Source organism: Cynocephalus volans, chromosome 11, assembly GCF_027409185.1.
Source record: "Cynocephalus volans isolate mCynVol1 chromosome 11, mCynVol1.pri, whole genome shotgun sequence".
Taxonomy (NCBI): domain Eukaryota; kingdom Metazoa; phylum Chordata; class Mammalia; order Dermoptera; family Cynocephalidae; genus Cynocephalus; species Cynocephalus volans.
The window spans coordinates 122,930,670-122,946,223 of record NC_084470.1 but is presented as its reverse complement, the minus strand read 5'-3'; the positions used below and the strand labels follow the sequence as shown (position 1 = coordinate 122,946,223).

Sequence of the window (15,554 nt, the reverse complement as noted above, 5' to 3'; positions counted from 1 at the left end):
GAAGGAAGGAGGGAAGGGGAGCGAGCCGCGGCGTAGAAAGTTTCCTTGACTCCTCCTCCGCCTGTGTCTCCCTCCCTCGCCAAGCCCAGCCCGTGAAACGGAATAACGAAGATCACTCCGCAATGCCTGCCCCTCTCTGACGGCACCGTCCCCGCGCTCCCGCCGCCGCCGCCGCCGCCAAGCCGAGCCCGCGGCACGGTCCCCCCGACGGCCCGGCCGCCGCGATGCCCAGCCCGCCCGCGCTCCGGGCGCTGTGGCTCTGCGCCGCGCTGTGCGCCTCCCCGTGCGCCGCCGGCGCCCCCCGGCCCGGCCCGGGGCCCGCCGCCTGCCCGGCCCCCTGCCACTGCCAGGAGGACGGCATCATGCTGTCGGCCGACTGCTCTGAGCTCGGGCTCTCCGCCGTGCCAGGGGACCTGGACCCCCTGACGGCTTACCTGTGAGTACGCGCCCGCACGTCCCTTCCTGCCGCTGCTGGCTGCTAGCGGGCGTCCTGTCCAGCCCTCGGTCTAGGGCACCTGCCCGCTCGTCCCCTGGGGCGTGGGCATCCGGAGGAACGCTCTTCCCCTTCCAAGGTGACTGCTGCGGGACTGGGGAGGGGAGAAGAGTCTGAGGCTAGAGATCAGGCAAGTCGTGAGCCTCCGCTTCCCTGACTCGATTTCCCAGCTGGCCTCTGTGCTTGTGGGTTCACTGGGGGTGTCCAGGCTTGGCAAGGTGGTTCTGGACCCCGAGCAGGAGGGACACGGGCTTGGCTGCCTCTTCTTCTCCAGCATGGCAGTGCTCAGGACCGTGGAGGAAGGCAGAGCTGACTGAACTGGAGGTGGAGGTGAGGGCAGTGTGGCCCAGTGGTCTGGAAATGATGTCTGTTTCTCTGCCATGGCACAGAGAGCAGAGCTGTCACCCTGAGGCTGGGTGGCCTCGGTGGGGGGGTCCCAGAAACTGGAACAGGGGCCTTCCCCACTTGTCTCCTCAGAAGGGACTCTGCCAGCACCATCTCCCTTCGAGGAGGCCTCCTAGCTCCCGGAGGGGCCTCCCTCAAGTCATGTCCCGAGAGGCTGCGTTGGAAACACTAATTTGTGGGCAGGCGCCGAGGCTGAAAACCAGAAAACCATTTTTAGAGTCTGAGTTGGGGTGAGATGGTGTGTGAAGGGGACCCTACTGGGGCAGCTGTCCTGACAGCTTAGAGAAGCTTCCCCTCAGAGCTTGCGGACAGGGAGTGGGGTAGGGGATGCTTTTGGCTGCTCACCACCTGGGCAGACCCCCCACCCCTGCTCTGGGGAGAGAACACCTCTTCAAGCTTTGCCCTGTCCAGGTGCCATCACCTCTTCTCAGAGGAGGTAGAGCAGGTGGGAAAGTCTGGGGACATCTGCTCAAGGGTAGGATCCCAGAGCTCCTGCTGGCCTGAGAGAGGCCCCACATGACTTTGGGGTTCCAGGACTTGGGAGCACTGAGGAAGAGGGTGTGGACTAGTCATTACAGGAGCCCACTAAGAGTTTGTGGAACTAAATGGGGCAGTGTTGGCACTGTCCTGGTGGGGTGTGGAGGGTCCTGAATTGCAGCTCTTCACGGGGCTCCCCTCCCAATCTCTCTGTCCCCAGTTGAGATGTTCTCCTCCACTCCAAAAGGCACAGGCTGTGGGCCAGGGAAAGGAGTGAGAAGGAAAAAGTAGTGTCCATATTCCAGAGGGACTTGAGTGCTTCGCAGTGCAGGGGGTGACGGCAGGGGCAAACACAGGAATACAAAGCAAAAACTCTGTGCGGAGCCCTGCAGAGCTGTGAGGCGCCGCAGCAGCTGGCAGAGCAAGGGGGCTCTGGCCCCTCCCCTGCTACACCCACAGCAGCCCCACTTTTAGCAGTTTATATAGTGGGGGCGTATGGCCTTGTTTCAGAAGACAGCGTTCTGTGGCTAAAAGGAGTTTGGAAATGACTTCTACAGAGCTTTTATTTGGGGGAGCAGAAGGAAGGTCCCCTGCTTGGATTTAAGGCACAGAGGACATAGGGCCTTCCAGAGGTTGATTGGTCCAGCCTCCTTTCCCAGCACCTAAGTCTTCCTAGATCTTCCTAGTCTAGAAGGACTTGGGGAAGATGGTACAGTGCCACCTTCGGAACCCAAGTGTCCCACTATTCATGCTGATGGATTTTTCCCACTATCTTGTCACAAGTCCCTCGGAGCTGTGAATTCCACGTTTGGGTTGAGTGGAGGTGGGATTTTCTGAGCTGGTCCTGTGTCTCCCTGGGTATTGAGAAAGCCCCTCTCTCCCAAGACTCAGACCATGCACCGTGCTACTGGGAGTGGGAGAGGGGAGGAGACGGAGTATGGGTCCTGTGGCAGTGTGGGGAACTTAGCAGCAGGGTTTGGAATATTGGAGAGAGGCGGGAGCGGACTGTGTTGTCTGTCTTGGGCTGTGGAGGGATCCCACCTGAATGGTGCCTGAAGGAGTTCCTGCTGGGGGCCGTTACCCTGAGGGTGGCTTAGAGCAGAAGGCTTCCTTCTTTGTCCTCTCAGGAAAGCAGGCCAGCCACAAAGGCGTCTGGAGGTGGAGGTGAGTGTTGTCATTGCGAAGAGCCAGGACAGGGAGGTCTTGGGGCTCCTTTCTTCTCTCAGCAATGTTCGGAAATGCCCAGCCTGGTCTTGCCCCCTGTAGCCCAGCTCTTGCTGAGGATGGTGTAGATTGGCATCTGATAATGTAGCCAGCAGTGCCTCTCTGTCTGGGCCACCCAAACCTTGGTTCCTTCCTAGCTCTGCCACCTACTGAGAGTCACTGGACACCTCTAGGCCTCAGGCCACTCGTGTTTACATGGAAAGAAGGAAGTGGGGTGGATTAAATGAGATAATATGACCGTATAAAGTGCCCAGCAAAGTGCCCAACGTGCAGGGGGTGGCACAGAAATGGTGGCTATTATTGTCATGCCTCCTGTTGGGCACTCCATGGGCGTGGAGGTAAGCTACCCCACAGGGGGGAGATCGAGCTCAGGGGGTGAGTGCAGAACTCCAGGGATGGTTTGTGGCAGGAGGAAGAGAGCTGTGTGCTGGGGAGTCTCCCGCAGGGCTCTGCTCCTGATCAATGTTTGGCTTGTTTGGGGGGCTTGGGATCCCCCCAGTTGGTGAGCACCGGGGACTGGGAATTGGGGGTGTACTTAGATCTTCCTGGCATGGGGTCGAGAAGAAAAAGTAAGATTAAAGGATTTGGATGTGCAGGAAGTGTCAGGCCAGAGAGTACTTGAAGATCCTTAGAAGGCGCCATCGATGGACCCACAGGAGGTGGCAAGGAACTACGGGCTCCAGAAGGTACCTGTGGGTCCTCTTCTGCATTCCTTGACCCCACTCCAATAAAAATTACTTTACATCTGCTCCCCCACCCCAGGCGGTGCAATTCCCTCTTTCTAGCTGATACCCTTTACGATGTAGATGCCTCCAGCTCCCTCCATCTGGGGTCTAGGGAAGCCCAGAAAGTCTTCTTTATATCTAACTGGTATCCTTTGCCTTGATGCTCAAGTCCAAAAACTAATGGCTTTGAGGCCCAATGCCAGCTCTGTTTGATCATGGTCAGGAAAACAGGCTTCAAATACTCACAATCGTTCTAGTGTCTCTCTTTTGTAAAAAGTCTCCTCCCAAACCACAGTCTCAGGGAGGCCCATTGAGACTCAGTGGGGCTGGACATTCTCCCTGGGCAGGGCCTGTTCTGGGAATGGACCTAGTGGGGAGGGAGTCCCTGGCTCTGGGGCATTGCCATCTGATGGTGATGAGAAGGCACAGTGCGTCTTGCTCTGTTCCATCACATACGCATATGACAAGGAGATGGGAATACACAGAGAGCAAAGACTTGTCAGGCAAACAATACCCAGAGTTGCCCCTCAGCAGGACAATCTGGGTGGTTACTCTGGGTCCCTTCTTTATTATTATTATTATTAATTTTATTCCAGGTAGCATGATCCTCTACCTGAGTCCCTTCTTTCACCCCCAAAACTGAGCAGTATTGGGAAATAGATGGTGTGAGAAAAAGTGTCCTGGGCTGCTAGTCACTCTAAGCGCCCATTTCCATCACCCACTGCCACCAGGGCTCGGGGACAGGCCACCATTCCACACAAGCCCTGTGTCAGACTTCTTATTACTTTCTTGGGAGCCCACTCCCTTTAAGACTGCCTGTGATAACCACTGGACTTGGAAAGGTCAGATGGGATGAGGGTGTGTGTGTAGATTCAGGGTGACTGAAACCTCCTCACTCCTGCCTGGGGGTGTCTATGACCAAGAAGAAGGAGGCAGGATGCTGGAGGGAGAGAGCAGAGGGGTTAACAGCGTGGGCACCGGCCACGACAGGGCAGGTTTCATGTCATCACTTACTAGCTGTGTGAACCTGGCCCAGTTGATTGGCCCCTCTGTGACTCAGTTTCCTCATCTGTAAATGGAGCTAATACCTATCTCATAGGGTTGATTTGTGGATTCACTAAGCTAAGGCTTGTAAAGGGTTTGGCATGGTGGCTGGCCCATGGGAAGAACTCAATAAATGTTAGCCAGTGTTGTTGTTAGGGTGACCAGGGCCAAGAAGAATTAGTCATGGAAGTCTTCCTGGAGGAGGAAGTCTGGGAGTGAGCATTGGAAGGAGAGGAGCAACACTGTCTTGTGAAGGTGTGGGATGGGCGTGTGTGTATGTGGGGGGCTGTGAGAGGGGAAAGAGTGGCTGGCAAGGACATGGGATGAGCTGTATTGGAAACAGCGTAGCTTTAGTTATTTCCTGCCTGGTACAGTCTTAGAGCTTCATGGGAGGCAAGTGGAGGGGAGCATCCAGTGGAATACCCCAGCCTGCTCCCCAACATGTTCTAGGTGGGCCCCAGCGGGGGCTATCTGATGAGGAAGCAGAGAAACACGCAGCCTCAGTGGGGGAGAGCCGGCCTTGGGAGGATGTGCGGTCGGGGGAGGAGTGTCACTGTGCCAGGTTTCATTTCTCACCTCTGCGGCTACCCATCCTAGGCCCAGTCTCAGTTGCCCTTTCTAATACCTTCTAAGAGCCTGACCCCTCCTGCCAGAAACTTGGGGTTTGTGAGTTCTGATCCTCAGTCCCTTGGTTGCTGTGAGACCCTGTGTAAAGTCCCAAAATTTCTCTGGATCTCAATGCCCCCCATTTTGGCTGACAGACTAGAAAGTGGGAGAGGCTGGGAGAAAATCCACTCTAAGTCTCCTGCTCCTGCTGCGGGACAGAGAAAGCTCCCCCAGGAGAGCTGCTTGGCAGCGGGCAGTGGGGGAAGGGACGGAGAGAAGAGGGAGAATCCAGCAGCACCCAGACCAAGGTAGAGAAGAGAAGGCCAAAGGAGGGGTAGAGGGATTCCAGGAAATGGGGTCCCCTGGGGACCTCCTGTGCCAGCCTTACTCCAAAGTGGAGCCTGGGGGGACGGACCCATCAGAGGGGCAGACCGGGGGGGCTGCTGGAGGAGGCTGAGTATGTGGGGGAGCCAACACCCCAGTTCAAAGGAAAGGCAGGAAACAGCCCTAGGCAAAAGAAAAAGGAAACCTCTCGGCTCTGGCAGCAGCGGGCATGGGGCGCGGCCGGGTGGGGCGGCTGGCGGAGGAGAAGAAAGCCTGGCTCAGAGCAGCGTTGGCCCCCAGCCCGCCCCCCTCAGCCCGCCCTCCCCCGTTCCACGGGTTCTCAACCCCGACGGTCCTGCACGCGCCACAGCCTGCTTCTCACGCTGACCTGTGCCCACCAGGGAGATGGACAGGGCACGGAGATGTGTCTGGGCAGGGCCCTGTGGGGTCATTGTTAAGATCGTGGGCTCTGGAGTCTGCTGCGCATGGGTTCGAGTCTCAGCTCCACCGCTGATGAGCTGTGTGTCTCTGGGCAAAGCATATCAGTTCTCCAAAGTTTCAGTTTTGTCATCTTCAGAGTAGAAACACTTAGAGGATCTACCCTGAAGGGTCGTGAAGAGGGGCACGTGAGACAAAGAAAGCGAAGCGTGGCGACTTTCATACTCTAAGTGCTTAAAAATGTTTACTATTAATATTGTTTTACTCAACGCCTTTGACTACAAATGAGCCATTGAGGCCCAGAAAAGGACTAGCAAAGCCACCTGGACGGGGTGGGGATTAAATGCCTGGGCCTCATCCTGCGGAGCCCGTCAGCTTGCCTTCCCTCCCGCCCTCCTTCCTTACTAATCAAGTCCCCTCCTGCTGACCTTCGGGGAAAGGGGCCTTTCACAGAGCCCGCGCTGCTCTTGGGCTCCCGGGCTGTGATGATGGAGGAAGTGGCCCTCCTCACAGGGATGCCCGGAGGGGAGGGGGCCAGGCCTGGTGCCTCCTGGGAGACTGTCCAAAGAGGAAGAGTCTGGGCTTCCAGGTCAGCACTGTCTGGAGAGTCCACTTTCTCCCCAGAAATGGAATTCCTCAGAATTAGAGCCTTCTCTGGTATTTCCCAAGGAAAGGCAGGGGTGGACAGGGCGTTTGGGTTTGCTGCTCCATGTCTGCCCCGGGACATGCCCTGAGGATCCTCTTCTGAGCTCACCCCTAATGGGCTGTGTGACCTTAGGCTAGTAACTCACTCTAGTGGGAAGAGGGCCAAGGACAGGGAGTCCTGCTGCAGCTTTGGACACCTTGGGAAGGTACAAGAGGTGGGGGTGGGGGAGAAATTTCCAACCCTCCTCCCCTATGTTGGAAATGATAATTTCTTTTAGCCAAACTGAAATGGGCTCTCTGACTCAGAAACCCCCAAATTCTGGAGCCTCTGCTAACTATTCTGACGGCAAAAAGGGGGGTGGACCCCAGTGTCTAACCACAATTCAGGTCTCTCCTCCTGCCCTTCAGACATGGGAGAACAGGTCCCAGGAGGAGAAAAACACCCGAGAGGCCAAACTTGGGCAGTGAGCAGAGAGTTATTTTGGAAGCAGCAAAAGGACATGGTGCGGGGGGGAGCTCAGGGGTTGGCACTGCGCCCCCCGGAGCCATGCCAGAGCAGGCCATGGGCGCGCTGGCGGCGGGCAGGTGGGGGCTGGGCCAGGCTGCTCAACAACTGGGCACCTCTAGAGCTGGGCTTTCCTTTGTGTCCCATTAGCACTCCTCCCTTTTCTGATACAGTCTTTATTCTCCTCCAGAGACCTCCAAGGGAGGCCTATGCCCTGTATCTTGGATTCTCCCTAACCCTGCGAGGTCAGGCTCTCCTTTGATTAATTGCAAGATGCGAATCTGAGAGTAGGGCCAGGCAAGCACCTTGTGCCCAGCTTTCTGCCTCTTCTGTCTGCTCCAGTGCAGTGGGGATGTCTTCCTGGTTGACATTTTCATTCCATGGACTGTGACCATCTTCCAGGAAGACACTAGCTCATCAGGAAGGACCATTCGTGGGGTCCAGCCTGGATGGCCCCCAATGAGCCCAGAGAGACATACCTAGGAATCCACTATCCCCCTAATCTCTCTGCCTATAAGAGTGACAGCCGGCATTTATTGAATGATTGGCCTGTGGGAAGAACTGTGCTCAAGCACTTTACCTGCGTCATCTCACATAAACACTGTGAGGGAGCTACTAGTGTTACCCCATCTTACAGATGAGGAAACTGAGGCTTTTAGATGTTAAGAGCTTGCCTAAGATCACTGGCCAGTAATTGCTGGTGCTAAGATTTCAGACCATGCAATCTCCCTCCTACCACTGTAAAGTACTGTCTCTCAGGGGGTCAGAGCTGGGGGGCTTCTGAGCTCTAAGAGGATATGCAGGACTCTGGGAAAGTTAATACCCCAGGCTGAGTAACCCCTCAAAACCTATTTCCAGTTTTTCATCTTTCTGGGGAAGGTTTTTTCGTCACCCCATTCCCCTCCCATCTGCCAGCAGTGGTTTCTGGGAGCCCATCTGTGAGAGCTACTTGAAGGGGAGAGTGTCGGGGCTCAGCACAGAAGGTAGGAACTCTGGTTGGGGAGGGTGATACAGAATCATCGATGTTGTTGTTGAGGACCTACTATGTGCTGGTTCCTCCGTGAGGCAGTTGGGGCGAGACTGTGATAATCATGTCTGGGACACAGGCCAGGTGCACATGAAATGTGAACTCACTGCACCAGATGATCCTAGGAGCATTCACGGAGGTCCTGAGGTGAGGTCAACAGGCATTCAGAGGAGAAAGAGGAGGGGAGTGGTCAGGGAAGGTCCTGGGGAAGGAGAAGAGGCTTGTCTTGAGACCTGAGGACCAGAAGGATTCAGCATGGGGAGTATCCAGGGAAGGCCCTCAAGGAGAAGGGAAAGCCAGGAGCCAGGATAGACTGAGGGACCACACTGGGGCCTTTGTCATTTCATCTCAACAGTCTTTTCTGTCCCACTCCCTGGGGCAGGATGTTCTAGAGCAGGTCTGGAACTAATCCAAGGTGCTCAGCAGCTGGAGTAAATCAACTAGGCTGCTCAGGCCAAAGGCATCCAGCTAACCCCAGGCAACATCCGGCCACCCCGGGGTTGAGGAGACCCTGTCTTGGCACACCTAGAAGTATTGCTGTAGAGGAAAGAGTGTGTTTGCAACCAAGCAGACATGGGTTCCAGTCTCACCTCTAGCACTAACCAGCTGGATGGCCCTGTGTGTTTCTTCATCTCTCTCTGCTTCTATTTTCTTAGCTTCAAAATGGGCATATTAATACCAAGCTCTCAGGTAGATGTTTGTAATTTGGCACAGTGCTTGGCACGTAGCAAATGCCCAATACATGGGAGCTATCATTATTATCCATTCTGGTCTCCCTTTGGGAGAGGCACTTGGAAGGAGAAACTGAGGCAGGCATGAAGTGGCCCTTTGTCTCACCTACTGAGCTCTGTCTTCCTAGAGCTTTACTGAGAGGGAGTCCCAGAGGGTCCGTTCTAGAACAAGTTCTCCTCACTTTCTGTCCTGACATTGTCCCCTCCCCTTTGCCCTTGGAGGTGCTGGAGAAGGTGGGGGTGTGCCTGAGAGTGTCCAGACTGGGGTGGGGTGGCATGAAGGTGCTGAGTGGCTTCCGTGGCACCAGTGTCAGGGCTTTGGATGTGGTCCCCAGGCCCAAAGCCAAGGCAGATGGACGAATGGAGGGAAAAAGGAGAGGAGAGGTGGTGCCAAGGAGCCACCGTCACCGCCTCGAGCCTACCTCGTGCTCCAGCCCAATACATTGTGGGGTCAGTGCAGGGCAGGGAGGGCGCTTCCTTATGTGGAGGAATATATGCGAGAGCCAGGAAAGTGGGGACCAAGTACATAGAGGCTTATTCCAACTCCGTGTGTGATTTGCAAGTTTCAATTGCCCCCTACCTGAGTTATCATTGGCTTCCGGGAAACATGCCAAAGGCAGCCACCCCGAAGAGGCTTTTAACACCTCCCATAGGAAGGAAGCCTTCCCAGATTGACTCTGTCCGAGAATTCTTTTCTCCAGGTCTCTGGACCTCTCTCAGTTGGCTCCATGTTCCTTTGTGAAAAGAGGGACCGTGCAGTTCAGTAGAGTGTGCTTAAGCCCCAATTGCTATCAGCGCATGGTGCAGGTTCTGGTCATACCTCTCACCCCAGCTCGTGCTGCAGTGCCCCTCACCCCCTCGTTAACAGTCAGTGGTAATGCCACTTGAACTCTCATCCATTCAATCACTCATTCGTTCATTTGACAAGTATGGATTGAATGCTTGCTGTCTGCAAAGCACTGTGCCAAATCCTTGTTCATGAATCTACCGTTGTGGGGCCAGTGCTGTTGTCGTCCCCCCTTTCAGATGAGGTGAGACACACAGCAGATAGAGAAAGCCAAGGGAGTCTGGGGGGACTTTGAAGCCCATGCTCTTTCCTCTGCCCTGGGGGCTTGTGCGGGGAGATAAAACAAGCACAAATAACTGAGGCTCGTGGGAAGTGAGAAGTGCACGAGGTGGGGCCAGATAATGAGCAGCAGGCAGGGGCACAGAGGAGGGAAAGCTCATGCCTACCTGACGCCACTGACGCAGAAACCCCTGGAGACGCGGTTTCGGTGCAGGGGGAAGCCACAGGCCTAGGAGTTGGAAGTCCTCTGTTGACACTTATTTGCAATGTGGGGATCGTGATCTCTCCCTGATGAATTGTATGAAGTTAAGAGTGGGGGTGTGACTTTATTTCCTATGACAGTATCAGGTAGTTTACATACCCTATGTCTGTGTAGCGGGTGTGTGATCTGTTTGTCTGATGGGGACTCTGCCTGTCAAATTCAGGGCCCCTTGAAAACAGGAGCCATGTTTCTTTGCGTCAGAAGGAGAGGGGAGCTCTCTTAGGGCAAGGGCCATGCCTCTCCCTTCAGACCTGACCTTCCTGAAGGCAAAGTCTGTACTCGTGGTTCCCTTTTTCTCAGGATCACACCACCTCCTCCCCCTTTAAACACACACACACACACACACACACACACACACACACACACACACACACACACACACACACACACTCCTAGTATAGGTCTCTACCTGCAGGGGGCGCTCTGGACAGTGCCATAACAATACAGGCATATGAATTTGGTCTTTTCTCCCTCCCTCTCAGCTTCAGATCTGGAGCAGCCCAGGAGTGGAGGTGTTTGAGGATGGGAAGTTTGGATCAAGTGTCCAGGGATTGTAAGAGTTGAGGCAGGAAGGGGCCGTAAACTAATCCCCTGCCTTTGTGGTGGACAGAGCAGATTAGAAGGCTGGGAGGAGACAAGAAAGGAAGGAGGCTATTGTCTAGGACAAAAGCTAGAGAGAAGAATTGGGACCAGAAACTGGGCTCCCGCCCTCACTTACCTGGGGGCAGATGGGAGCTTAGGACCCGAGAGACTCGGAGCTGGTAACCAGCTCACCTCTTAGATCACCCCAGACCCCAGCCCACTGACACGGTTACCTAGCTTCAGCATTTCTGAGCTGGGTAACTTGGGCCAAGCCCCTTAACCAGGACCCCCTTCATAGAGATGCCACCTACACAGTTGCACAAGCCCTGTGCTTAGAAGGGCCCTGTGCTTGGGTTACTCCTCTGCTGTTGCCATGTTAAAATTCTTAATAATTTTGTAACAAGGGGTCCATATTATTATTTAGCCCTTGGTCTTGCAAATTATGTAGCCCATCCTGCCCTTAACCTCTCCGAGTCTCTTACTTCTGGTTTGCAGAATGAGGATATCTCTTGATGTACCTGCCATCCCAAGTGGTCGTAAATTCAAATAAGACCACTTGTATGGAGGTGCCCTGTGATTCAGAACATGTCAGACACATTTTTTCTGTTCTCAAGATCATGATGGTGACCTTCTTTGGTGTGATGGATTTGACAGCTAGGGCAGGAAGGGATGGGAGGAGGGGGATCTCCTGAGGAATGCCACGGGGTAGAAGGGGCAGTCTCTGTCCAGATGCCCTTGAGGTGGCCCCAGAGTTAGAAGGGAGACTGGGCACCCTTGGGCTGGAGGTACTCCTTGGCCCAAGCACGGCATCTATCTGCAGTGGGCAAGGGGCTATGGGGTTCACTGTTCTGAAGTGAACACAGGGGGCACCCCTGAGTCTTGGTGCTTCTAAGAATGAGACATTTGTCAGACTCTGACGGGCAAGGACTTTGCTTGAATAGGAGGGCAAGGGGCAGGTCAGCATCCTGTATGAGGGTACTTCAGAAAGTTGATGGAAAGAATAATATTATCTTTCAATTTTATTTTTCCACAAATTTTTTGAAGTACTTGTATATGTTGGGCTCCTTCCCAGCTTTTTATAGCCCAGCAGAGTGGTTAAGTGCACAAACTCTGGAGCCACCCCCCCTGAGTTCAGATCCTGGCTCTGCTTTTTACCAATCCTTGGGGAAAGATTTACCCTCTTAGTTTCCTCCCCTGTAATATGGGGATGATACTGATACCCACCTCGCAGGGTTGTTGTGTGGGTTAAATGAGTTAATATATGGAAAGCACTTAGAACTGTGTCTGGCACATAGTACCCATTCAATGGATATTAGCTCTTATTATTCGTTTATTCAACCAACAAACATTCATTGAGTATATACTTAGTAGCAGGCACAGCTTTGCTAGACACTGGCATTAAGTCTCAATATAACAAACACAGTCCCTGGTCCAGTTGGGGAGGCAAATATTTAATAGCATACTGTATGAGCCCCCCAGACTCAGGAAATCCTACTCCCCACCTGCAGAGCCCTGTTGGCTCAGACTCTCTCTCCCTTCTCCCACCCTCCTGCTGCAGTTTTTCTCCGAAGTGTGGCGTGAGGGGCTGCATGAGTCTTCTGGGAGAAGGGTGGACTTGAAAGTTTCCCTCCTCCAATTTTGTCTGCAACCCCCCTGATCCCACCTATCTGGAGCTTCCGGTTTGCTCTCCTTTCGGTGGAATTGGAATCAGGAGACCCTGGGCTGGAATTCTGTCTTTGCCACCAACTTGCAGAGTGCCTTTTGACAAGTCCTCTCATCTGTTTGGGCCTTTTTCCTGTGGGGTGATAGTTCCTGACCCCAGGACATTACAGAGACTAATAATGGTGTATAATAAAGATGCAGAGGAGAGACAGAGAGAAGGGGCACGAGTGAGCCAACGGTGAGAAGACCGTGGTATGAGGGAGCGGCCAGTGTCCCCTGAGATTTGCAGTGTTCACTCCCTGAGATTTGAGATTCCAGGGGCTGGGATGGCATGGCCATCACCAGCACCTCCAGGGCTGTGTGCCTAGCCAGAACAAGGCCCCCCATTAACTATGTGCAGTCAGCGGAAAGGTGAATGCCCACCCCCTGCCAGCCGACGCCACGCTAGCCCTCTTCTCATTGCGGGCTCCCCGCCTCTGAATGCAGACACCCAGGGTGCCGCCTCCCCCTCTGCCTGCCCTGCCTCCACCTGCCAGAAAGTATTAGCTTCACTGTCCAGATGGGCATGGGGGTGCAAAGGCACCATGCTGTGGGGCCCGGGGAACTGCTGGGAGTGGGGCTTGGGGTCAGAAAATACCTGAGCTAACCCCTGGAACTTTGGCATGTCCAATGCTGATGGACAGCCAGCCCTGGAGCCTGTGTGTTGGCGGGGGGCAGGGACAGGGGTAGAGAGTATAGTAAGAGGGGAAGGTTTGGAAGCTCAGAAGGTTGGCCTGGGAGCCCTCCTGACATCTTGCTCCAGCCTCTGCCCCTAACCTGGGCTGGAGCCCCCATATGGGCAGCCCGAGTCATTCAACACCCCACCACTTGCTTTAGTGTTTGACCTCTGAGGAATGAGATCACTAGAAAGTTCTTCCCAGTGTCTCTTCTCCTTCCTGCTGTAATGCCCCCAAGTTTCCTTCCTGTTTTGGCTAGAGGGGAGAGTGCCAGCAGCTACCCCCTGTTTTATTAGCCTCATAGGCACTGGTGGGGTGGACTGGGTTTTGTTTTACTTTCCCCATGAGGCAGCGAACCCAGCCTGTAGAAGCAGCCTTGGAGATGCCACACATGTTGTCCCCAGGGATCCCAGAGGGCCTGCCTGTTCCTCCACGTGAATCCGCGTATCACTGCTGCCTCCCTGCCTTACAGTGCTCTAGGCAGCAGCTAGCCTAGGCAACACCCTTACGAGAATTAGGAAAAGGTACACCCCTTGCTCTGAGTGGCCCCACCATGTGGGGAGGGGACAGAATTGGTGGTCCTGGTCATACCTGCCAACCACCAAAGTAAGTGTGTGTGTGTGTGTGTGTGTGTGTGTGTGTGTGTGTGTGTGTATGTATGTATATGGGATTGCTTAAAGAGGTTTAGTCCATCTAGTCCCTTGGATACCCTAAAGCCTTTTTATTCAAAGTATGGTCCACAGAAAGCAGCATCAGCATCAACTGAATGCATGTTAGTAGTGCAGACGCTCAGGCCCCACTCTAGACCTGTGAAGTCAGAACGTGCATTTTAAAGTTTGCCAAGCACTGTCCTAAAGCTTACCCTTGGAATAAGTCAGACCCAGCTGAGTCTCTGGACAGCCACTCCCTACCCCACCTCCCATAGAATTGCTTTTACCTAATTTGCATTTAGGTGACGCACCATTAGTTTATATCGGGGCTATACGAAGGCGCCCCAAGGGCATCACTGTTGATTTACTGCAAGGATGTGGTTAAGAAGTGGGTTTAGAGCTGGCCGGTTAGCTCCGTTGGTTAAAACATGGTGCTGATCATACCAAGGTCCAGGGTTCAATCCCTGTACCTGCTAGCTGCCAAAAAGAAAAAGAAAAAACGAAATGGGGTTAGACAAGACATCTGCAGCTCTGGTGGGGAGTCTTTGGAGGAAGCCAGGGAAGCATCAGCTTCATTTAGGATGTAGGGGGCTGGCTGAGATGTCGCTTCCTCTGGGAAAGCTTCCCTAATCCCTCAGCTCTGGAATAGAGCTCCCCTGTGTGTGCCCACTCTGCCCCAGGCCTCATCCCCCTGACTTCTAACTCCTATTTACTGGGAGCCCCAAGAAAGCAGGGCTCTGGCCACCAGCACTCTGCCTATATCCTCAGTGCTGGCACAAAGCCCTGAACATGGCTGCTCATTATTGGTGAAATGAGTGAAGAGATGAACGGGTGAGAGAATGAATGAGTGAATGAACACATGAATGGCCAGAGGCTGGGAGGTACAGAGAAGAAACCCACCCAGGCTGGAGCAGATGGGCTTACCTGAGCGAGAGGGCTGGGAGGGAGGACAGGCCTCTGCAGACCTGGTGGGGGCACTAATCTGGCTCCAGCACAGGCAGGATCCCAAGGGGTGGCATCCAACCCAGACTGCTGCGGTGAGGACAGAGCCATGCTGGGCAGCCTCCTAAGCTGCCAGTCAGCCAGCTTGTGGCAGGGCTTGGGTTTCATCAGGGTGAAACATCTGTTCTATAAGCCCTTCCACTTAGAAGCTTTTGCCTTTCCTGTTCATTCTCTTTATTATTTTTTTTTTAAAAGAAAACTTCTTTTGAAAATTTCCATCTAGTTCCAAACAAGCTAAGACTAACAAAGGTATGTGCTGCCTCTGGGCATGGATGGAGAGAGGGCTCTTGAGACTTCAGGCTGTGGGTTCTTGAGTCTCCGTGGTGTACCTGGCACTTGCCTAGGCTCTGAAGGTCCAAGATGAACAAGACCTGCATTCTGTGTTGTTCTCGTGGGTCAGAAAGTCACCACCCTGTGCATTACACAGTAGGCGGGAGATATTCACAGGCTGGTTTGGGGGACACTCAGGAGGTGGGGTGGGTGGGTAGGCGTCACACTGTGGACTCCTGTGAAGGTCCAGAGAGCTGAGACTGATGGCCATGGAGCCCTGGGAAGGAAGTCAGAGAACACCAAAGCCCTTGGCCATGCGAGCAAATCTCAAGGGTTTATTGAACACCTACTATGTGCCAGGGCCTGTGCAAGGATCTGGGGATACCTTGATGAGTAAGATGAAAATAATATACATAAATAAATATCCAATTTCAATTCAATGAAGTAAAAGCTGACAAGTATTCACAGGATACCATGGGACTCTAAAGGGAATCCTCAGCCAGACTGTGGTTCATGGAAGACTTTCAGAAAGAAGTTTTTGGTTTTTTAAAAACTTTTAATTGAAGTATAATACAGGGCCAGCCCATGGTTCACTTGGGAGAGTGTGGTGTTGATAACACCAAGGCCAAATGTTCAGATAGCTATATAGGGATGGCCCGTTCACTCACTTGGAAGAGCGTGGTGCTGACAACACCAAGTC

General features: G+C 53.9%; 1 protein-coding gene across 1 annotated transcript in view; it reads left to right on the top strand.

Annotated features, from left to right (window-relative positions):
- Positions 1 to 224: 224 nt before the first annotated feature.
- LGR6 (leucine rich repeat containing G protein-coupled receptor 6) overlaps positions 225 to 15,554 on the top strand; it is a 113,339-nt gene continuing 98,009 nt past the window's right edge. The window contains exon 1 of the mRNA XM_063114759.1: positions 225 to 436. Within this exon, the coding sequence (XP_062970829.1) occupies positions 225 to 436 (212 nt within the window). The remainder of the gene's footprint in view (positions 437 to 15,554) is intronic.